This window comes from Lipotes vexillifer, unplaced genomic scaffold, assembly GCF_000442215.2.
Source record: "Lipotes vexillifer unplaced genomic scaffold, Lipotes_vexillifer_v1.1 scaffold40, whole genome shotgun sequence".
Lineage (NCBI taxonomy): Eukaryota > Metazoa > Chordata > Mammalia > Artiodactyla > Lipotidae > Lipotes > Lipotes vexillifer.
Genome location: NW_006771578.1, coordinates 2,582,418 through 2,606,698, shown reverse-complemented (window position 1 = coordinate 2,606,698; position 24,281 = coordinate 2,582,418). Strand labels below are relative to the sequence as shown.

General features: G+C 36.7%; 1 protein-coding gene across 1 annotated transcript in view; it reads left to right on the top strand.

The window, feature by feature from the left end:
* The window catches only part of PLS1 (plastin 1), a 79,776-nt gene that overhangs the window by 34,281 nt on the left and 21,214 nt on the right, over positions 1–24,281 (top strand). The window contains exons 3-10 of the mRNA XM_007446948.1: positions 1,366–1,529; positions 3,273–3,402; positions 7,046–7,178; positions 8,625–8,706; positions 16,567–16,732; positions 16,814–16,956; positions 17,860–17,955; positions 20,628–20,823. Of these exons, the coding sequence (XP_007447010.1) occupies positions 1,366–1,529; positions 3,273–3,402; positions 7,046–7,178; positions 8,625–8,706; positions 16,567–16,732; positions 16,814–16,956; positions 17,860–17,955; positions 20,628–20,823 (1,110 nt within the window). The remainder of the gene's footprint in view (positions 1–1,365; positions 1,530–3,272; positions 3,403–7,045; positions 7,179–8,624; positions 8,707–16,566; positions 16,733–16,813; positions 16,957–17,859; positions 17,956–20,627; positions 20,824–24,281) is intronic.

Here is a 24,281-nt window from a genome sequence, read left to right as displayed (position 1 = left end):
GTGATGTACTAAATAATGAGATTTTACTCTAAATTCAAAGAAAGCAATTATTGCAATTTCAAGCAATTTAGCTTCCTTTTGAGATTATAGCACTATTTTGGTTCTTGGTAGATTCTAGTTTAGAAATTTTTCATCATTCTGAACAGTATTAATTCTAAAACTTGTGTATGAGAGTTTAAAAGAAAAGTTTCTGTCTTGTAATTCATTCAGTTTTAGTGTTGATAGCTCTTATACTGAGAGGAAAGAGAAATATAGGAAACTAAGCAACTACTACCAGATGAGTAAAGAGCGCCTATACAAGGTGGATCCAGGCAACTAACCAAACAATCCAAAGCCCTGTTGCCAACTCTGGCCAGAAGTGTTTTGTGTTGCCTTTGTTCTGTGTCAAGAATTGATATCCAGTCTCTAGGGAAAACCCAGGGAAGGGTATCTCAGTGATGAGGTGAAAACACCTGGAAACCTATTTCCAAAAGTCCAAATGTAGGTGTGAAATTATTTCTTGAACACTTAATCTCAAAATGACATCAAACATCATTCGGCCTACATAATGGTATCATAAATACCTAATGAAGAAGCAGTGAATTATTGACAAGCGAAACAGAACTGTCACCACGTGAAATGTAGACCAGAAGTGCCTTATGTGTATTTTACATGATGCACATATTTTATATGGAATGTGGGACCAGATTTCCATTTTGTAAATTACATAAAGAAGTCAAAGTCTGGGTGGGTGTTCCCCTATGACCGATGCTGCTATATTTCTTCTAGATACCTAAGACCTCCCCATGCTTAATTCTTTGAAACTTAGTCATGTGCTAAACCTGAGTTTTTCGTCTGTCAGCACAATGTCCTTATTATACACTTAAAATACATATGGTAGCCCTAAATCTATGGGGATAAAGTTCATTAAATATGAATTTTTTTGGTAAAGTATATAGTATACCTTGTACAATTCAGGTGTAGGAGAAAAGATTACTGCCACTTGTGAAACAAACCTGAAATGTTCTGCCTGCCTGTGAGTCTCCCAAACAGCCGCCTTTTTTTTTTCTTTTAGTATTTATTTATTTGGCTACGTTGGGTCTTAGTTGCAGCACGCAGGCTCTTCATTGCGGCCTGCAGGCTTCTCTCTAGTTGTGGTGCGTGGGCTCCAGAGTGCATGGGCTCAGTGGTTGCAGCACGCGGGCTTAGTTGTCCCGCAGCATGTGGGATCTTAGTTCCCCAAGCAGAGATCGGACCCGTGTCCCCTGCACTGGAAGGCGGATTCTTAACCACTGGACCACCAGGGAAGTCCCCAAACAGCCTTCTGAGTGCACATCTCCAACAGGGTGCGAGTGATATTTGATAGCTCGTAATTTATCTTTTTAGATATTGACAACAGTGGATATGTCAGTGACTACGAACTCCAGGACCTGTTTAAGGAAGCAAGCCTTCCTCTGCCTGGCTACAAGGTTCGCGAAATCGTGGAGAAAATTCTAGCAGTTGCTGACAACAACAAAGATGGCAAAATCAGCTTCGAAGAGTTTGTGTCAGTAAGTAATCTAAATCCTCTCCTGGCTACTGATAGTTTTGCTTCAAGCAGAATTTCAGTAATGTCATTGCTCTCTTTGGTTAAATCTGGCTTCAGAGACCAGAAAATGCACTGCTTTAAAGTGATGATGATGATGATAACAATAACAACAATAATTTCCACAGATAATTCATAAAACAAAGGAAAAAATTATTCTCAAATTGTTGGAATTGAAGTCAGGTTTAGATAATAATCTTTCATGCCCTACTAAAACTACAGTTGAATTTAAATGCTTATCGACTATTTCTGTATGCAGAATATTTTCGTATCTTAGTACTTGGTCTTGAGAAGTGGAATACTTTTTTGTAACTGAAATAGCTAAGGTATGGAAGATATACCTCCTAGAAACCAGTTGTTTCCTTGTGATTGGTTATATCTTCAGTTTTGGTAAAGCCACCAGGTGAATTTTGATGCCAGCTATGGTTTCATTATTAAACTACCTTGAGAGTCAGGGAACTGAAGAAGATGCAAAATAATAAATGACTCCACCAATAAAAGAAAAATAGAACTGAATATTGTGTATCAGGTATTTCACACCTCTCAGGCTGAGAGAGATGACTGAGTTGCCATTGCCAGCTGGCAGTTGAGGAAGAGCTGTCACTACCGTCCATCAACACCACCATGACTGTGTTTTTCATATGAAAATTAATGAACTAATTTATTCACTAATATAATTGAATACATATTTATGAAATAGAAATTGTCTGCTTTTGCATTCTTTATTCATCTGGCAAATATTTGAGCTCCTTTCTTGCCAGGAACTCAGGCACTGTGAGTAATGTGATGAACGAAAAGAGATGTAGCTCCAGCTTTCATGGAGTTTACAGGTGGAGGGGAAGATGGAATCACACAGATGGATAAAAGATAACTGCGATAAATGCTGTGACAGAGGAGGACAGATCCCTTGAAAGTTTGTAGTAGGAGGAAGTGAACTTGGTGGGGAGTTACAGAACTCAGGGGAAATGAGTACTGTGCAAGGCAGGCAGAGGTAACAGCATGTGTAGAGCCTCTGTGCCTTTAGGGGTGGTGAATGCTCTCAAGCACTTGAAAAAAACATCAGTGTGGCTGGAGCTGAGATGCTAAGGGTTAGGAATTCGGCTAGAGAAGTGAGTCAGGTCATCAGGGTCTTGTAGGATTTTTGTGTTTATCCTAAGAGCAGTAGGAAGCCAGTGGAATAGAGTATGAATTGACATGATCAGATCTGCATTTTTTAAAACTCACTTTGTCTGCTGCATGGAGAACTGGTTGAATTCAGTTTATCCAGGCTCTAGGGTAGCCAGTGACAGAGGGACTGACAAAGGGCGTTTCTCTCTACGCCTGTGTAATTTCCAACAAAAGCTGACTTCTTGACTTTAACATGTATACGTTTGAGCTGTTCAGATGGGATAACATCTTTGTTAAGGCATTTTAAAATCTTCATCATGTAGCTAGTTATTCTCTAGTTTTTAGTACAAAAGACCATGGCAAGTCTAGGCGAACAATTTCAGTGTGTACACTTTGAGTTTAATTATAGGTTGGGGTGCAAACATTTGTCTATTTTGTGTTGTTATAAAATGACATGAGAGTTATCTGTCTACACAAGCAATAAGTGCAAGAACAACTGATTAGTATTTATTTTGATGTCATTCCGAATAAATAACTATACGTTGCATGGATTTTAATGGTTATTTAATCAAGAGTCAATTTTACTTCTCTCCCATTCCAGCTAATGCAAGAGTTAAAAAGCAAAGACATCAGCAAAACATTCAGAAAAATAATTAACAAGAGAGAAGGGATTACTGCTATTGGAGGAACTTCATCCATTTCCAGTGAGGGCACACAGCATTCTTATTCAGGTAACCAGCCACCTGCTCCAAATTTAATCTTTCAGTCATTGGTTCACTCAACAAGTCTTGTATTTCATCAAATCTAAGATGTCATTTATTGTAATTCGCACCATTGTTTTATGTGTCCTTGAGGGAAAATGAGACTAAATTATAAAGTGCCATGAGATTTGAAATGTATCATAATTTCAGAGGTGTCAGAATGAAAAATCCTAGAATTTATGGTAAGTAATAATAAATGAGTTTTTACTATGTGTCAGGAACAGTGGATAACAGAGATTAGAAACAGCGAAGTAGAAGTTATTTGTATTTCAGCACTGAATGTGTTTAATCATGACCTTGGAATGGATTTTTCATCCTGACCCGTGAGATGAGTTTACTTTAGACCTATTTTAGGGATGGTGGAGAGGTTTATTGCAAGGACTTTCCATTTTGGGGAACTGAGATTCCTGATTCATCTTTTATCAAGCAACCAAATGACTGGTAGAGCACAGCACCTGATTTGCTTGATCTGATAGGATCACTGGATTGTTGCCCAGTGGGAAATCCAGAGTCGCATTAACTCCTAAGAGGAGATGGCTTGCCCCATGCTAAGCTTGCTTCTCAGGATCAAGATGCCTAAAAACCTTTGGCCAAGTTCCTTTTGTTCATGTTAACGTAATTAGAACTATGCTTTTAAATTTTTTGATTAAAAACTCACTTTAACTTTTCCCCCTCCTTTCTTCCTTTGAGATCTGAATTTGTTATTTATCCTCTTGGTTCCCTTTCTTTCTAAACGGATTTTCCTCTAACAATATACTCACACTTCTCCTATGCATTGTATATATTCTCCTAACTTTTTCCCACCAGGGAAGTGTAGTGGGGAAGGCAGTGGTCTATAACTGCTACCTCCATTTTTTGAAAGATACTTACTCCTTAACTCTATTTCTGCCTGTCCATTCTAATGAAATAGCTTCTCCATTAAAAAAAAACAACTTTTAATTAAGGTGTCATATGCATTTAGCAAAGTACTGTGATCTTACATGTACAGCTCAATGAGTTTTCACATGTGTATACATCATGTAGCTGCATTCATGCAACTGCCAACCAGATCAAAACACAACATTTCTATCACCTGAGTGTCTCCCTCTTGCCTCTAACAGTAACTGTCCACTTTCTGATGTCTATCACCATAGATTTTTTTTTTAACTTGTTTATTGAGGTACAAGATGCACAAAGTGCATACAGTGCCCTATTCTTAAGTATAATGGGAGGATTTTTTTAACCTATGGATACACCCATGTAACCATTATTTAGAACCAGATACAGAACATTTAATGGCTTTTAAAAAAAGAACAGCTTAGGCTTCCCTGGTGGTGCAGTGGTTGGGAGTCCGCCTGCCGATGCGGGGGACGCGGGTTTGTGCCCCAGCCCTGGAAGATCCCACATGCCGCAGAGTGGCTGGGTCCGTGAGTCATGGCTGCTGAGCCTGCGCGTCCCGAGCCTGTGCTCCGCAACGGGAGAGGCCACAGCAGTGAGTGGCCCATGTACCGCTAAATAAACAAATCAATAAATTTATAAAAAAAAAAAAAAAAAAAAAAAAGAACAGCTTTATTGAGATATAATTGAAATACCATAAATTCATTCTTTGAAAGTATAGTTCAGTAGTTTTTAATATATTCAGAGTTGTACAGTCATTAGCACCCTGTAATTTTAGAACACTTTCATTACTCCATAGAGAAACCCCATGCTAGCAGCCACTCCCCATTTTCCCCTCTCCCCAGGCTCTGGCAACCATTAGTCTACTTTTTATTTGTATAGATTTGCCTATTCTGGAAATTTCATGTAAATGAAATTATACAGTAGTGGCCTTTCACTTGACGGGCTTCTTCTCTGACATAATATTTTCAAGGATCATTCATGCTGTGGCATGTATCGTACTTCATTCTTTTTTATTGCTGAATAATTTCTGTTCTATGGCTAATATCACGTTTTGTTTATCCTTCCATCAGCTGATAGATATTTGGGTTGTTTACACTTTTTGGCTATTATGAATAATTCTGTATGAACGCTAGTGTACACATTTTTTGTGTGGACATATGCTTTGAATTCTCTTAGGTATACACCTAGGAGTGGTCTTTTGGTAACTCTGTGTTTAACATTTTAAAGAACTGCCAAACTGTTTTCCAAAGTGGCCACACATTTACATTCCCTCGAGCAAGGTATGAAAGTTCCAATTCCTCCACATTCTCGTCGACACTTGTTATTGTCTATTTTGTTTATTACAGCCATCCAGTAGTTGGGAAGTGGTATCTCAGTCCTGGTTCCTATATCTGGAACATATTTCCTTTCCCTGACCATCTACACCTATTAAATATCTATCTTTCAAATAGTACCTTCTCCATAAAGCCTTTTCTTGATCAACCTAATAAGAAATGATTCCTTCCTTAAATTTCCTGAAACATTACTTATATCACTCTTGTGGTATGTTCATTTCCCTTTAGTTGCATTTCTTTGTATATCTGTTTTATCTTATCACTACCCTAAAAATTCCTTGATGGGAGGTACAGTATCTTAGTGATCTTTAAATCCCTAGATTCTAAGTCCCTAAGCAGGTATGTATAGTGAAGTAAGAAGATAATGATACCTACAGAAATAAATGTTTGTGTCTTTATTGACTGTGTGTGTGTGTGTTGGATTGAATTTGGGGGTATCTGCCAAATATGCCCTTAGGAAAATTACCTAGTTCTAGGAATTGGGGCAATAAAGAGATAGGCCAGCTACCCTGTGATGGAAATGGGAATTATTTTCCTTTAAGTTTTATATTGTTAAATCATTTTTATATTTACATAATAATAATAAGACAGTAGACCATTTTTCCTTTAAGTTCCTTCCTATTTTCCCCACTGCATAGCCCAACAATTTTTTCTGCCTGAAGATCACTGTTTTTATGCTGGAAACCATGGGTTGAGAAGTTGAGGATGAAGATGGCTGAGAGTAGGACTGGTATCTAGATGTGTCAGTTTTCTTTTCTTTTTTTTTTACTTTTTATTATTTTTTAAATAAATTTATTTATTTATTTTTGGCTGCGTTGGGTCTTCATTTCATATAATAGAAATTCTACAGAAATGGAGCTATTTTATTCATTCAAATAACTCTTGATTAAAACTAGTGTTTCTGTTGTAAGTTCCAAATCACAACTCTATGAAAGTTTTTTGGGGGGCAGGGGAATTTATTGCTGTGGTTATTTGTTTCTTGTATTTTCCCCCCTGGCATATATGACGTGCATAGATGTGTGTGTGTGTGTGTGTGTGTGTGTGTGTGTGTGTGTGTGTGTGTGTGTGTGTGTTGTGTGTGTAATCTGATCACTGGTGTTTGGTTCCTGATCCACTAGCTCTCAGAAGCAATATATATTTGGAAAGATTTTAGAATCAAACCGAATATTTATTGTGCTAACTTAAGCTATATGACTTACTCTTCCCTGATATATCAGATGAAAAAAGTGGAATGAATTCCCCTTTTTCTTTAAAGCTACTCCCTCTTAAACCCTTTATTGTTTCAGTAGGGTTTTAAAAATTGGCATTTATTATTTTTGAACAGAAATTTAAAATTATATTTTTGCGGTGCAATTAATTTTGTGAAATGAAGTATGCCAACTAAGATTTTCTGTTTTCAGAGGAAGAAAAAGTGGCTTTTGTTAACTGGATAAACAAAGCCCTGGAGAATGACGCTGACTGTAAGCATCTCATACCTATGAATCCCAATGATGGCAGTCTTTTCAAATCACTTGCCGATGGCATCCTTCTTTGGTGAGTTGAGCATTGCATTAAGGGAGCTATGTTCTTACTGTCTACTGAAGAGCATTCAGTGAAAACTACAATTCAGTGAATCCATTATCTTTTGAAATTAGTTAACAAGTAGCTACATTAGCCTTGAAATTTTTATATTTTCTATATATTATATAGAAAATCAAGTACTATATATTTCCCAACATTTTCTTTCAAATGCAGTCTCTTATTTGGTATCTTTTTCATCTGTTTCCTTAACGATGCCAGGAAACTTTTGAGTTACTCCTCTGATGCATTTAATAATGTTCACAGGGTTTCTTTCTTTTCTTTTCTTTTTTTTTTTGGCTGTGCCACGCAGCTTGCAGGATCTTAGTTCCCCGACCAGGGATTGAACCTGGTCCTGCTGGCAGTGAAAGCATGGAGTCCTAACCACTGGACTGCCAGGGAATTCCCCATTGTTTCTTTCTTCACTTCTCAGTGTGGGACTGTTGATCATTGACTGGGACAGGAATATGAGGAAATATAATAGAACTATGTATCTCATTTGTGCTTAAATTAGATTAACATTTTAATTCAATCTTGTCATATCCATGGCTCTTTGCAATCTATTTCTGCTCACTAGATTGTAAACTCTCTAAGGGCATGTCTTTGTCCTTGTTGTGTGTACTAAAGTCCCAGCATACTTCTTTGAACAAAGCAGATATCTCTTATTTTTTAAGTTTATAAAAAAACAGAAGACTTTCAAAGAAGAAAAAAACCACAAATATTCTTAGCACCCATAAATAGCTATTATTGATATTCTGACACATTTCCTCAGTCTTTTTTCTGTGTTTTTAAGTTAAAAATAAAAAACTATCGATGAGTACAGGATATTAGTTTTTAGGGCATTACATATACAATATACCTTGAATTCTACCTACAAGTCTGATCTGTTCCTCTGACCTTCAGAGGAAATTCCTACTATGAATTGAATGGGAATTTTCTTACCTTTATTAAAATACAGAGATAAAATTTATATTAGTTTCTTTTAAAATGTTTGAATTACTGAAATTTCAGACCAAGTCTCTGGCTCTTCATCTTTCTGCAGCAACAGTCATTTTAACGCTGTGGTTATCACTTTATGAAATTTGCCTTCTTGAGGATTTTTTTGTTCAACATTTCAGGCTGCTGAATGTTGATGATCATTAAAGGAAATAAAGGCAAGATTCATGTAAAGAAAATGCAAGAGTGTTTGAAAACAGTTAGAAGGAAATGCTAAGATTATAATTGCAGTGAATGATGAATGTGTTTTAGGTCAGGGAATATTTCTTAGATTTTAAAAATTAAGTCCCTGACGTGAATTATAGTATAGTATTTCGAAGAAATGGATGGTTACTTTTCAAAATTTAACTTTATTGTCTACCTGCAAAGATAAACTGAAAACATTTCTGGGAGTCTTAAACTAAATTATTCCCATTTTCTCTTTAGTAAAATGATCAACTTATCTGAACCAGATACAATTGATGAAAGAGCCATTAATAAGAAGAAGCTCACGCCTTTCACTATTTCTGTAAGTATTTGTCCTTTGCTAGTAATCAAGTTACTGTAAGGATCATGGATCCCTTATTAATGGATCTTTAGGCCCAGGCAAATCCTTTGATTTAACATAATTTTGGTTTCCTATTAAAAACTAGGTTTTTACTAAGTAAAAATTCAGCTGCATTTTTTAAGGAAGAAATTAAGATTCGAAGTACGTTGGATGAAATTTAAAGTAGTGTTCAGATTATGTTACTCAACTATTGTAGTTACTGAGTTATTTTTATTAATGAATATTCGCTTGATGCCATTGTTTTTGTTGGTTGATTGAGATAAGAATACTCCATAGTTTGACCACATGTTTTACCATTTCACAAAATTTTTGCTATTCTTTCTGTACTAGATTGTTCTGTAGTCAGCTTCTCCATTTAGATCTTGTTAAAGTCCGGGAATTTATAGTCACCACACTTTTTCCCTCAAAATCTCTAGATCAATAGGGGAATATCAGTATCTACTAAGTACATACTAGGTACAAGTCACTGTTCTGAACACACCACATGAATTATCCCTTTGACTTCTCCCAGCAGCCTTAAAGTAAGGTGGATGCTCTGATTTTACAGATGAGGAAACTGAGGCACTGAGAGGTTGCACAGTGGCCGATGCAGGATCTGGTCCCAGTAGTCTAGCTCCAGAGCCCATCCTTTTAATCACCAAGCTATACTGCCACTCTCATGTGGTGGTAGTAATAAGCAACTAAGTTAATGTACTAGTCACAGCTGTAGCTATTAAAAGTAAGCTACTGCTAGGCTGTTTCCTTTATTTCTATTGGCAGGTATAATTCTTGACTTTGCTAAGGTTGTTAAGGCTCTTCTGTAAGGAAGCTATGACCTTGGAGTAGTGGTACGTGGTTAGTCTCAGACTATCCAAGGGGTCCTCCCATTTCCCGTTTTTCTTGAGTAGTACAGAATTGGCTGTTGACTAACATGGCTTCCTTGACCCCCATTTTCCAGTAATGTTACATATTCCTAGCAGAAACTACCATTCTTGAAGTCCCTTTCTGACTGCAATTGCCAGAAGTTTATTCTCCTTTATATCTTGTGTCAGGATGTTTCCTCTAATATCTATCATTGTTGAAAATATACATCTTATTTTTAGAATACATGTGTCACACAATTTTTTATGGCCCTGAATCTGAAATGCAACATTTCTTACTATTGTATACATTAATTGTACGGTTTTACATTTAATACTTATATGCAGTGCATTGGAGAAAATGAAGAAAAATATTCTGTAACTATTTTTGCAATACTATAGGATGGGTCTGAGGGGCTAAGTTTTTTATACTTCTGTTTTTAGAGATAGTATTCTTCCAATATGAGTAGGGATAATAGTCAAGGTCTCTAAGATGCTTGAAAAAGTGTACTAATGTAGAATGAGAAAAGATAGCCCTCTGGGAAGGGGCAAAGTGTTACTGTGGTTATTAAATCTGTTTTGTTTATTCAGTAATTTTAGAGCTCTGGGAATAGATCTGCTAGACAGCTACCCATTTCCCATGAAACTTTATCTCGAAGAAGCCTAATTCATTTGTAAAAGATTGTGATAATATAGTTTTTCACCTCATGATGATAGGTTGGTAAAGTATCATGATGTATGAAAGAAGAGAAATATAAAAGGATGAAAATGACATACAATAACTATGAAAGGAAGGGAAAGAGATCAAGTAGCTAAGAGCAGGACTCATTTATGATCTTGGATACTTGGTCATCTCTCTTTCTACACAATGTGTTACTGAGCTGCATTCTTTTGATTGTTTGTCATTATTGAAAGAAAAATAATTATATGAGTAAGAGTCAAACAGATGGCAATGATTTAGGGACCTAAAAGTCAGGAAACTAACCCAACAGTAGGTATAGGAGATTGAATCTGTTCCTTATAAATGTAAAAAATCCATTGCAATTGATATACTCACATATATACAAGGTGTGTATGTATATACTTTACACTTACATATGTTTACAAATGTACACACACATATATGAGCTTAATTTCAATTACACTTTAAGTAGGGAAAACATAAATCTCATTTGGACATTACAAATGCAGTGAAAGTGATGATATGTAAAATAAGGATGAAATCTGAATAACAAAGAATGCCTTTGTCCTTACCCGATAGGTGTTTAGCACAGCCCTCTAAAAAAAATCATTAACAGAAGTGGACTCATCTGGAATTGAAGCTTTATTGGAAATGAAAATTTGCAAAGGGGTATGAATTAAAAGAAAGAAAACTTGCAATGCCTATTTGAGACTGTTAGTAAAGAGTTGGATAGTTAATCAAAATAGAAGGGACATGAGAAACCATCTAACACAACAGTGTAAATTTTTCTGCCTGGTAAAGTGGGCTCTATCTTAGACACAGACAATTCACTGATGCACAAAAAAGATGGGAGAGAATGGATGTCTTATCCAAGATAAGCTGCCATGTTTGCTTGATTGTTTTGTTAATATCTCTGTAAGGTAAGGTATCCTACTTTACAGATTAGAACACTGAAACACAAGGAGGAACAACACCTCTCTTATGTCTCCGTTGTTGAAGGCTCCCCATTGTTCTCGCCTATCCCCCCCAAAACAGGTCTTCAGGAAGGAAGGTTGAGCACTCAGGGCAGTTGTCCATGTTAGGACTTGGAGAGCAACCTCTGTATGGGGTTCTCCTGTTACTTCTTGTTCTTTAGAATCGGCTCTAGACAATAGTGGTCATCCCATTCCCTCATTTCCAGTAGGGCAATAATGTATTTACCAATTAGAAACTACCATTTATTTGAGGAAGCACATTTTAGCTCCTTATTTTCAATCCATTTTTAGCCAATTACTCAGAAGTCATTTACTATACTTGTAAAGCCAACATTTTTGAATAAAATTAACATCGAAAGCTGGTTCTCCATATATCACCAACATAACCTGTTAAGACAAAGCTGAGTTTTACTGCTTACAGCAGTTAAGAGAAAACACCACCTGCAAACCTGTGGCAGTGTCTTCAAGCTGAGGTTAGAATTGATGATTTGGAATTGTGGTTTAAGGTGGGTCTTTCACCGTGGGAGAGGGGAAGAGAGGAGACTAATGACTGGGTAAGGATGATGATGCAACTGACGCAACAGTCAGAACTGGTGCAAATTGCAAGGGGAGGATTTCAAGGTGAGGGTGTCAAAGAATCTTTTAGAGTATTAACTGTCCATTGATGCTTTCCACTGAGGAGTTGATAGGTCTTGCAAGTAGTGGCTGCAATGAACAATCAAATATTTTGCCTTCTTCTGGAAGAATAAAGTCATGCCAGTGAAGACAGAGGAATAAGTGCAAAATCACATTAAAGTGTGGTTTCCTTGTCACTGTCCAGGCTGAGAAACGCAGTGGAAGGTTTTGGTTCTCACTAGCTATTACAGTCAATTTGGTGAAATTACATATTTCTTTTGGCCACAGTACCATGCTGTCGATGTAATGGGTCATTGCAAGATTAACACAATTACTGGAATAATTTTCAGTCCAGTTCTTTCCCCAGCTAATGCATTCTGGGGAATCACAACCAGAGCAAACATTCTTTATGCTCTTGGAAATGAAGAGAGAAAAATATTCCTGGTCTAGCGTAAATTGGCAGAGGCTGTCTCTTGAAAGTTATATTGATTTGATTTAAGGTAATTAAACATGTCTGAAGGTATGAAAAATCTTCTGAATATCTAGAAAATACTTGAAATTTACTGAAAATATTTTCACATTTTTCATGTTTATTTAGGTTGTAAATATATTGAAGGATTCTCTGGTTCTGCCTTCTTTTGGGAGAACTGCATTTAAATGAATATTGCTTAATACCACTACAAAAATAATTTAATTCCAAATGCTTACTTCAGTTACCCTTGACTAAACCCCAAGAGATACAGCCACTTACTTGGAGCCCAGCAAGATAAATTGCTTCAGCATACTGTAAGAGGAAGCCATTGAAATAATCACTCTGCTTTGTAAACCTTTGTGTAACTTCTGGCTAGTAAACATAAAAATTTAAACAAACTGTGGGAGCAGGGGCCCCACCCAAACGTGGACTGTAGAAATAAAAGAGGAAAAGACAATCTCTACCTTTTCCCCAAAGCAAATCAAACACAATTAACAACAAATCCCCTAGCTCTTAAAGTTACCTCCTCTTATCTTTGGTGACTTAAAAGTCTGACTGTATTGATTATTTATCACCATTAAATAGCCACAAAAATAAGGCCTAGCAGCAAACAGGCCACCGTGCCTTTCCAGAAGGTGGAAAGGTGATCGGAAAAATGTCATCGGTACATAGTATGCATTTGTTATTTAGGGAAGAAATTTGAGGAGGAGGGAATAAAAAGAAAAATGTTAAAAGCCAAGGTAACTGTAAATTTTTCTAATTCAGTGTCTTTTCCAATTTGCTGCCTTGTGTTGTCCCAAACTGTTTTTTTGTCGTTTGGTGGCTCTTTTTCTGTACATTTGTGTTTCTGATCACTGGTATAGCATTGATAGATGACAACTAAAGCAAAGATTAATTAATATTATTAAATAAATATTGCCCTCAATTAAGCTTTTAGATTAAAATTAATGGCATGTTTGGATAAAAAATCTTTGAGTTACCCTTTTTTTTAGGTTTATTTGAAAATAATTTCAAACATAGAGAAAGTTGCAAAACTAAAAACTATACAAAAACACTCATACATCCTTTACCTGGGTTCACCTGTTGTTAGTGATTTATTGCACTTTAATATTTGTGCTTTCTCCCTCGTGTGTGCGTGTGTACGCATTTTTTCCTGGACCACTTGAGGATAAGTTACACACCTTATCACTCTTTACCAGTGAATTCCTTAGCATATATTTACTCAGAACAAGGATTTTCTCTTATATTACCACAGTATAGTTATCAAGTTTATAAATTTGTATATTGAGAGGCACGAGATATCTGTATGTCTCTTATAGTTGATGTTAGTTTTTATCATCAGGTTAAGATGTTACCCAGTTTCTCCGCTGTATAATTACTGTTTCCTTTTCTTTTTCTCCCTTGCAACTAATAAGCAGTCCATGAGGAAACACTTGAAGGCTATGCAGATATCCTGCTCCATAACAGAATTTTCCCCTAGATTTTAGATTCCCTAGATTGATGATTCTTTCCTAACCTAGTCTTTACCATGATGGTTGCAAAATTATGGGGTTTTTTTCAACTCCAGCCCTTCCTCCACATTTACTACTCTTTTTAAATTTTTTTTTTTTTTGCGGTACGCGGGCCCCTCACTGCCGTGGCCTCTCCCGTTGCGGAGCACAGGTTCCGGACGCGCAGACTCAGCGGCCATGGCCCCACGGGCCCAGCCGCTCCGCGGCATGTGGGATCCTCCCGGACCCGGGCACGAACCCATGTCCCCTGCATCAGCAGGCGGATTCCCAACCACTGCGCCAACAGGGAAGCCCTAGTCTTTTATTATTTGGCATTCTTCTGTAACCCAGAGACCTCTCTTCTCTCTTTCTCTCTGTCATTGATAGGACTCAGGAATTCCTACTTTTTCCAGTGGCTTAATTCATTACTGTGCTTGATTATTTTGGTGCTTAACTTGTCCCAGATTTGGCCACAGAGAGCACCTTCAAGATGGCTCTGGGCCATTTTTCCTTTTTTTCCCATTGTTGTAAAATACACATAACATAAAATTGACCACTTTAACCATTTTTAAGTGTACAGTTCTGTGGCATTAAATACATTCACATTGCTATGGATTCATCAATACCATTCTTCTCCAAAACTCTTCTCATCCTCCCAAACTGAAACTCTATACCCATTAAATAATAGCTCCCTGGGGCTTCCCTGCTGGCGCAGTGGTTAAGAATCTGCCTGCCAACGCAGGGGACACGGGTTCTAGCCCTGGTCCGGGAAGATCCCACATGCTGCGCAGCAACTAAGCCTGTGTGCCACAACTACTGAGCCTGCGCTCTGGAGCCTGTGAGCCACAACTACTGAAGCCCACGAGCCATAACTACTGAGCCCATGTGCCACAACTACTGAAGCCCGTGCTCCTAGAGCCCGTGCTCCACAACAAGAGAGGCCACCATGATGAGAAGCCCATGCCTCCGCTCACCTCAACTGAAGAAATCCTACGTGCAGTAACGAATACCCAATGCAGCCATAAATAAATAAATAAATAAATAAATTAATTAATTTTAAAAAAAACCTCCCCATTGTCCACTCCCCCATCCCCTGGCTATCACCATTCCACTTTCTGTCTCTATGAATTTGGCTACTCTGGGTACCTCATATAAATGGAATCATACAATAGTTCTTTTTTATGACCAGCTTATTTCACTTAGCAGAATGTCTTCAGGATTCATCCATGTTGCAGCCTGTACAGAATTCCCTTCCTTTCTAAAGCTGAATAATATTCTATTGTATGCCTATACCATATTTTACTTATCTGTTTATCTGTGGCTGGACACTTGGGTTGTTTCCACCTTTTGGCTTTTGTGAATAATGCTGCTACACACATGGGTATACAAATATCTCTTTGAGTCCTAGCTTGCTTTTTTTTTTTGAGTAAATATCCAGAAGTGGATTTGCTAAACTATTTGGTACTTCTGTGTTTAATTTTTTGAAGAATAGCCATACTGTTTTCCACAGAAACTGCACCATTTTACATTCCCACTAGCAATGCACAGGGTTCCAACTTATCTACATCCTCTCCAACACTTGTTATTTTATTTTATTTTATTTATTTTTTAATAATAGACATCCTGATGGGTGTGACGTGGTACCTCATTGTGGTTTGGTTGATGTTTCCTTAATGATTAGTCATGTTGATTTGCTTTTCACGTGCTTACTGTCTATCTGATATCTTCTTTGGAGAAATGTATGTTCATGTCGTCTGCCCATATTTTAATCAGGTTGTTTTATTGTTGTTGAGTTGTAGGAGTTCTTTCTCTCATCATAATTAGAGCTCATACTCTAATCGGGGGTGATATAAAAATAAATATATAACTATATAACATGTTGGAGAATGATACAGAGCAAAATAGAGAATAATGAGTGCCAGCAAAACCTGTGGTGATGCTTGCTATTTTGTGTAGGATAATTGGAGAAAGCCATTATGTGCATTTGAGCAATATAAAGGAATTGTGGATATTTGAGGAAAGTGTGTTCCAGGCAGAGGGAATAGCAAGTTCAAAGGCCCTATAGAGCTGGAACAGAGTGAGTGAGAGGAGATAGTGGGAATGATGGGGAACATTTGTAGGGTTTTAAAGCTAGGGAATGCCATCGGGTCCATATTTTAATAAGCTTACCAACAGCAGGGTACTATGGAAGGTGGGTTTTAGAGAGTGTCTGAGCATGGGTGTTAGGAAGGAATTAAGAAACTTGAAGAAAGGTACTGACAGTTTCCAGAGGTATTTAGAAGGTGGAATTGACAGAATTTGGTCACAGGATGTTAGAGGCAAGAAGAACAAGGATTCTGCTCAGGTTTCTGACTTAGGAAGAAAGAAGCAAGAATGAAGGTTGGTCCTGTCAACCAAGACAGGAAATAAAGGAAAAGCCAGTTTTGACAGAGGATTAGAGGAAGACTAGGGAAGCATGGCCAGAAAATTGCTTCAATTATGGACATGCTGAGTTTGAGATACTTGTGAAACATCCAGGTAGACATAACCAAATATGTATACAGGTGTAGAGCTTAGAGTGGGTGCTGGGAGGAAGTGTGGCCTGGAGATACGGCTTTGAAAGTCATTGGCATATAGAGGTGATATAAGTACTACTTATGTTAAAAAATGGGAAGTTTCACCATCCATTGTGTCTTATTTACCTTCACAACTTGTTGATAAGAGTTTAGAAAGTACTTTCTCACGTGTATTTTTCTTTGTGGCGACTCAGGAAAATTTAAACCTAGCCCTGAATTCTGCCTCAGCCATAGGCTGTACAGTGGTCAACATTGGTGCACAGGATCTCAAAGAAGGAAAACCTCACTTGGTCTTGGGACTTCTCTGGCAGATCATCAAAGTTGGTCTTTTTGCTGATATTGAGATTTCCAGGAATGAAGGTAAGGTCATCAAAAGTATTTACTTTTCATTGATATATACTTACTATGGGAAGAATTTATATCTCATTGTTTTCCTCTCAGCCCTGATTGCATTGCTAAATGAAGGTGAGGATCTAGAAGAGCTGATGAAGCTTTCTCCAGAGGAATTACTGCTGCGTTGGGTGAACTACCATCTGACCAATGCAGGATGGCGTACCATCAGCAACTTCAGCCAGGACATTAAGGTTCATATTTTAATGTTCAAATTTGTGACATACAAAAAGGATGTAGATGCATGTCAGGAACGAAAGGAGTTCAGACTTAACTTGTATGTGTGTGTGTGATATGGCTGTGATTTTTTAAACAAAGGCAAAAAAGAACTTCAATCACAGACTTAAATTTGAATTGAAGTTTAATTCACAAGCACACAGTGTAGAAAATGAAATTTTTGCATTTCTCTGTGTGAGGTGGATCCCCCACTTATAATCACAAAATCTTTTACTAAAAAAAAAAAAACTGGTTTATTGGCTTTTAAAAAGAAATACAACTGGTTGTGATAGGAAAGAGATGGTAGCATTAGCAAATTAAAGTATCATTTCCCTTTTTGTACACCACGGATAGATTAGATTATAATGAGAATGTCAGTCTGTTAATTTGGGCTGAGAATTACATCTATTGCTAGACTAGAGGCCCTTGTGGGCTTGACCAGTTTAATACTTACTTCCACTTTCTCAATAACCAGCTAAGAGGAAACCAGAGTATCAGAGGGCATAGGGAATCAGTAGACAAAAAGGGGGTCTTCAGGTGTGTCTCTGAACCAAAGTAGCTTGAAACACTTCCCTCCCCACTGGAAGAGACTTGTCAAGGAAACTTGGCCCTAATCTTAACTAATGCTGATCCTTAGGAGTGTAAACAAATGAAAGAGGTGAGGAAGGGCATTCCAGGTTTAGGAAACAGTGTTGCTAGAAGCTCTCAAGAGTGAAACAGCATAGTGCATTCAGGATCCTGTAAGTAACAAGTAAAGGTTACTAAGTTATTATTCCATTCTTCGAGATGAGGACAATTGCTTCAATTTGAGTACTTTTCCCCCTAAATCCAATGATGATTTTATTCATTTGAAAAATTCTATTTTGTTTCTTTCCTTAAAGGATTCAAGAGCCTATTTTCATCTGCTTAATCAGATTGCACCAAAAGGTGACCGGGATGATGGACCTGCCATTGCCATTGACCTTTCAGGATTTAATGTGAGTATAGTTTTTAATTAAACTTTTAAAAAATTTTGATAAAATATGCATAGCATAAAAATGACCATTTTAACCATTTTATGTGTACAGCTCTGTGGCGTTACATTTGCAGTACGTGCAACCATCACCAGTATCCCTCTCCAAAAATGTTTCCTCATCACATAGTGAAGTCTGTATCCATTAAACAATAACTCCCCATTCCCCACTCTCCCAAGCTCCTGGTAACCACTATGCTACTTTGCATCTCTATGAATTTGACTAGCGAGTACAGTCATATTTAGAGTACAGTTCGCTTCAGGCAGCATTCCCTGGTGGCGTCCTCAGCCCTTCATTAAACCTTGGCTCTTTGCTTTTCAGAAGTTGTTTTTCATGCCCTAGGCTCTAAATTTTCATGCTAAGCCATCTGGCTGAGTGAGGAAGGGGAATTGCAGAATTCTGACCTTGAGTATGTGTGGAATCAACCCTACACTCACATTTCCCTGATGCAACATTACTGGAACACACCAGGGTGCTTTTGCGGCTGTGCACAAGGAAAGGGAGCAACAAGCTGTTATTAGATTTCTAAGCAATTGATTATCAGTTCTTTCAACTTATATTTGACAATACACAAAATAAAAAATGGCAGTTCCTAGTATTTATGGTGAAGGAAGAACTGATACAAATCCTGACCCATCTAACACATTTTATAGGAAGCCCATTCTTTTAGCATAAGTTGTAAGTACCAGGGATGGTTCTATTGAAACCTTAAAGTATGGTCAGATTATAGTTTGTATGAAAATCTATTAAGTACTTAAAGTGTAATATCCAGAATATTTAGTTTTAAAGGCAACTTGAGTCATCACTAATTAATTATATTTTACATTATTATAAAATCTAAAAAATCAGTATTGCAAAATTTACAAATTAGCTTGAGTACAAAAATTAGGAAGTTAAAAAAACTTACAGAAAGTTTCAAACCTATTCAGAAGTGGACAGACTTAATATACTGAACTACCATGTGTTCATCCCCCAAGTTCAACAACTATCAACTCATGGTCAATCTTGTTTCTTCATTTATCACCTACCTATTTGCTTCCTCTTCCATATTATTTTGAAGCAAACCCTAAACATGGTATCATTTCATCAATACATACTTCTAAAAGATAAAGACCCTTTAAAAATATAACCATAATACCTTACATAACTAAAAAATTAGCAATAATTTGTAATATCAAAATAACTAGTCAGTGTTGACATTTCCTGTTGCCTCATAAATGTCAGGTTTTCTTTTTTATAATTTATCTGAATTAAGATCTAAGTAAGGTCCACATACTGTGATCTATTCACGTCTACCTGAGGAGCTTTTTATTGCTGTTTAATTGCATTGAACCTATTGCTTTCTCTGATTTCAATTACATTTTATTTACAACTCTGGTGCACAGAATTAGATAAGTCATAATCCTTGGTCATGATATACTCTCATCATGGGTCCAGGCATGTCCCTCTTTTTGTTAATTTTTGTTTGGTAGTTGTTTGTTTGTATTGAAATTGTAACAAGCTCATACAAACCCTCAATCCAACAAGAAAGCTAAGACTTTGACAGCAGTTTACATTTAGCTGTGTAGTTCTTCCCTATGCCATCTCTCTGCGTCCCCTTAATGTGATAATCACCATCCTGAATCTTATGTTCATCGTTTTTTGCCTTTCTTTTGCTGTAGTTTTCTTTCAACTAAAGGTATTTCTTACAAAATTAAATTTATTTTACTTAAAAACATTTTTTTTATTGGGGTATAGTTGATTTACAATGTTGTGTTAGTTTCAGGTGTACCGCAAAGTGAATCAGTTATACGTATACATATATCCACTCTTTTTTAAGATTCTTTTCCCATATAGGCCATTAGAGAGTATTGAGTAGAGTTCCCTGTGCTACACAATAGGTCCTTATTACTTATCTATTTTATATATAGTAGTGTGTATATGTCAATCCCAATCTCCCAATTTATCCCTCCCCTACTTATCCTCTGGTAACCATAAGTTTGTTTTCTACAAAATTTATTTTACTTTTTAACCTCATATAAAGTTTATCATGTACTTAAATTTCTATACTTATTTTGAACATATTATATTAGTGAGTCACTCGTATTGTTATATGTCATTGTGTGAATATAACACAGTTTCACAGTTTTCATCTGCTGTCCTGTTGGTAAGCATTTGGTTTGTTTCCAGGGTTTTGCAATTGTGAAAAGTGCTGTTCCTACTGATTTTAATATTTTTTATATGTATCCCAGCTTGTTTTTCATTGAGAAAAGAGTCTACTGGAAATACCAGAGTAGAAAGGGTGAGATAGCTAAGCCTCTTAGCCAGAAAGCATTCTAGTATATGGCCTTGAGCAAGTTACCTATAATTCAGCCAGTAGAAGCTTACTGATACAATGTTTGAGAGTTTTGTTGAGTACTTCAGCAATGAGGGTGAAATATTCCTCTGATCCCAGCAAGAAAACTCAGAGACTTGTTCTTGTCGATTTAAAAGAAATGGGGAAGTTAATTTGGAATTCCTGCACATTCTGACCCTATTTTGAACCATTATTTGATATATTTCCAGAAAAGTAGTTGCTTATAAATATGTATATGGATTTAAAATTATGTCAGTAAAAAGTTTAATCTTGAACATTTTTGTTTTATTTCATTGTTTAGGAGGCAAATGACTTGAAGCGTGCTGAATTCATGCTTCAGGAAGCAGATAAACTGGGCTGCAGACAGTTTGTTACTCCTGCAGATGTGGTTTCAGGCAATCCTAAACTTAATTTAGCTTTTGTAGCTAATCTGTTTAACACATACCCAAGCCTACACAAGCCTGATAATAATGACATCGATATGAATTTATTGGAAGGTATGCTCTTTCTGTCTTTAATTGATTCACTGTGTGTATCTTTTTGTGGTATTGTCTTACTTCACTGTCAGAGGTAGGGGATTGTGGTGGGAGATGAAGTTTACTGTGTGCAGGCGTGTGCATTTATTAAAAAGTTCAACTTAAAGTCGTTTTTCATTTTGGTTAAAAGAGAATGCTGAGGTAGATTTTACATGTCTGTCATTTCTCCATAAGAGTTTAGTGAAAACCATCATACATTTAAAACGTTCTCTTAAATGACCACATAACATAGTTACACCACCAATATGGACAATGAATTATAGCTATTGGAAAAAATAATTATTTGTAGCTTTTTTCTCCTTTGAAAGCTACAGTTTGACTCCAGTATTGTTCTCTTTTTAATGTGTTTAGTGTACATGAAAAAATTTACAATATTCATTACTTGTCTTGTGTGTGGGCTATTGTTATCTGTCTCATAATTTATAATACTTTCCTGTTTTGCTTCATGAAATGCAGATTTGACCCCTCCTAATGTAGGTACTGTATTTAGTACTTTTCTATACTCTATAAATATATTCATTCTGAATGTTCTTTTTATTAGTACCATTTATTCTTTCTGTCTGGGTTGATATTTATTTATTGCATTGTTTATGTTGTGTTTTTTTTTCTGTCTTAATATGCCTAAAGAATGAATGATGACAAGCAAGAAACACAAATGAAACCTAATTAGAATAGCAGAGCAAGACTTGATTATGTAAACTCTCCACCTAATTTGCCTTCTATAATGATGCAATAGTGTAGTTGTTAACACATTAGAAATCAATTTTGACAACTGGATTTCATGATTTGATGTAAAGCCTTTATCCCTCTGCTGTGAATAAACAAACTTATCTTTTTTGTTTTTTAAGTTAAAAGTTTTTTCTTTTTTTTTTTAACATCTTTATTGGAGTATAATTGCTTTACAATGGTGTGTTAGTTTCTGCTTTATAACAAAGTGAATCAGTTAAACATATACATATGTTCCCATATCTCTTCCCTCTTGCGTCTCCCTCCCTCCCACCCTCCCTATCCCACCCCTCTCGGTGGTCACAAAGCACCGAGCTGATCTCCCTGTGCTACGCGGCTCTTTTATCTCAAGTAATCTTTGGCAGGATCTGTTTAGATTCTATAACATAGATCATTTTGTATTACTTAGCAACATTACATTTACTAAATATCATTGAAGCTTACAATATATGAATCATCATAATGACAAAAACATTCTCGGTGTCTAGTTCTTTCTCCTTATCTGTTTCAGCCTCTCTCCTTTTCTTCTGCCATCCTCACACTCACTCACACGCATACTAAAACCCACATTAGTACCAGAACTAAGAGTAAAAACAGTGGCAGCAGTGGTGGCAGTTGTCAGAGGTTAGGGCCACTCCCAAAATTGTCTTCATGGTCGCCCTGGTTTGGAGAAGCTGGTCCTCAGGTGGCGATTCTTCCTGCTGGGGAGAACTTGATACTGCAGTGTTCATTCTCTCACATCACCCACTTTCTTCCCTTCTTCCCCAGTAAGACGGAGTGAGAAATCAGCTTCATCGTCTTTTTCTCTTTGACTGCCACAACCAGAGTTCCAAGGTCCTGGTCACTTTATGATTACAGCTTTTTTTTTTTTTTTTTTTTTTTTGGGTCTCTTTGAAATAAAAAATAATACTTTTTTTGTGTGTGTGTGTTATGCGGGCCTCTCACTGTTGTGGCCTCTCCCGTTGCGGAGCACAGGTTCCGGATGCGCAGGCTCAGTAGCCATGGCTCACGGGCCCAGCCGCTCCGCGGCATGTGGGATCTTCCCGGACCGGGGCACGAACCCGTGTCCCCTGCATCGGCAGGCGGACTCTCAACCACTGCGCCACCAGGGAAGCCCGATTACAGCTTTTTGATTAATGAAAGAAGTTTCAGATTTAACAAATATGTTCTTTGAGGAATATGATTAATTCACTCTTTCAGAAGTACACTAAAATAAAGATTGTGTTCTCTACATAGATATGTAACTGAGGTTACAAATGGTTACAAATAGGTTAAAAAATGTTGATTTTTCAGCAGAGAAATTTAGGGTGAGGGATTAGAACTTTAAAAAAATTAAAAAGGGAGACTGCTGTGTTTTTATCGGTCTGGGAAATTTCAAAATTCCTCTGTGTCTTACAGTAGAAGGCATTGTTTAGAGTGGCATATTAAAAATGATCTGCTTTTTATAGTCACTGAACTCTTGCTAGATACCTTTTCCAACTTGCTCGCTCTCCTATTTGTCACGTTTGAATTCTTTTGCTAGTGTTCAGCATGCTTTTGGAATTTTTCAGTGTGAATAGGATTGCTAAATATTTCCATTAGTATTTACTTTATTTATGTAAAAAGATACTTTGGGAAATATTTATCAGTCATCTTCATTTAGAACATATGTATGTCCTGATACATCTGCCAAAAATGAATTTGACTTTGACTGTCATTGGAATTTTTTCCTCTGTACATTTGTTTTTGTAGAGCCTTATGAAATTTGAAGCTTGACCATGTCACATCCCATATTCATATATTAGTATGTCCTCATTGGCAAAGAATTTTATCTGTATGGAATTAAAGAAAATTAAAAGCCCAGTTAAATATTAAATCTTTATATTAAATTGAGCCAAATATGTGGGCTACATATAGAGAGACAATCTCAGAATTCATTTGTGGTGATAGAAAATACAGAGACCATGGAATTAGACTTTGTCCAAATCACGGCACCAGAAAATACAGAGACCATGGAATTAGACTTTGTCCAAATCACGGCACCACCATTTAATAACTGAGTGATCTTTGTGAGCCTTGGTTTTCTCATATATAAAACAGGACTAATAATACTTATTTTGAAGAATTTCAGAGCAAGTTAAAATGACCTTTCATGAATGAATGAGTTTAGCATACAGTATGTGCTCAATAATGTTCAGGTCGGGAAGAGGAAAACACTTAATGCATCACTTAGCACATGTAGTGAGTGTTCAATATGTGTTCCTTTTCTTTCCTCTTAGTAGCCTACTTTTAATATATTTGTTATTTTCTCTGAAACTTTATCAATTGCAGTGTCAGTTTGGCCCTGAATGTGAAAAGAATGTTTTCTAGTTCTTTCTCTCTTTTATGTCAGCAATTAAGATTTTACTTCTAAGATGGCTTCAGTTGTCTGAAATCCAGACAACATTTCCAGTCCAGAATACATATGTTTTTGTAACGCTTTACCATGGCTCTTGCGCAAATGCATAGTGCTTCTGGCTTTTAGCGTTTATTTACCGAGACAATTTGAAATGGTATTAGATAAACAAATGCTCACTTGTACAATCTGTTTTACTTTCCAGGTATCAAAAATTAAAATAATGATATAATTAGTTTAGAACAATAGGAAGAAATAGGAAATACTGAAGTTTGTAATAGTTTCAGAACTCAGTCAAAATACAACTTTACTGTCTTTT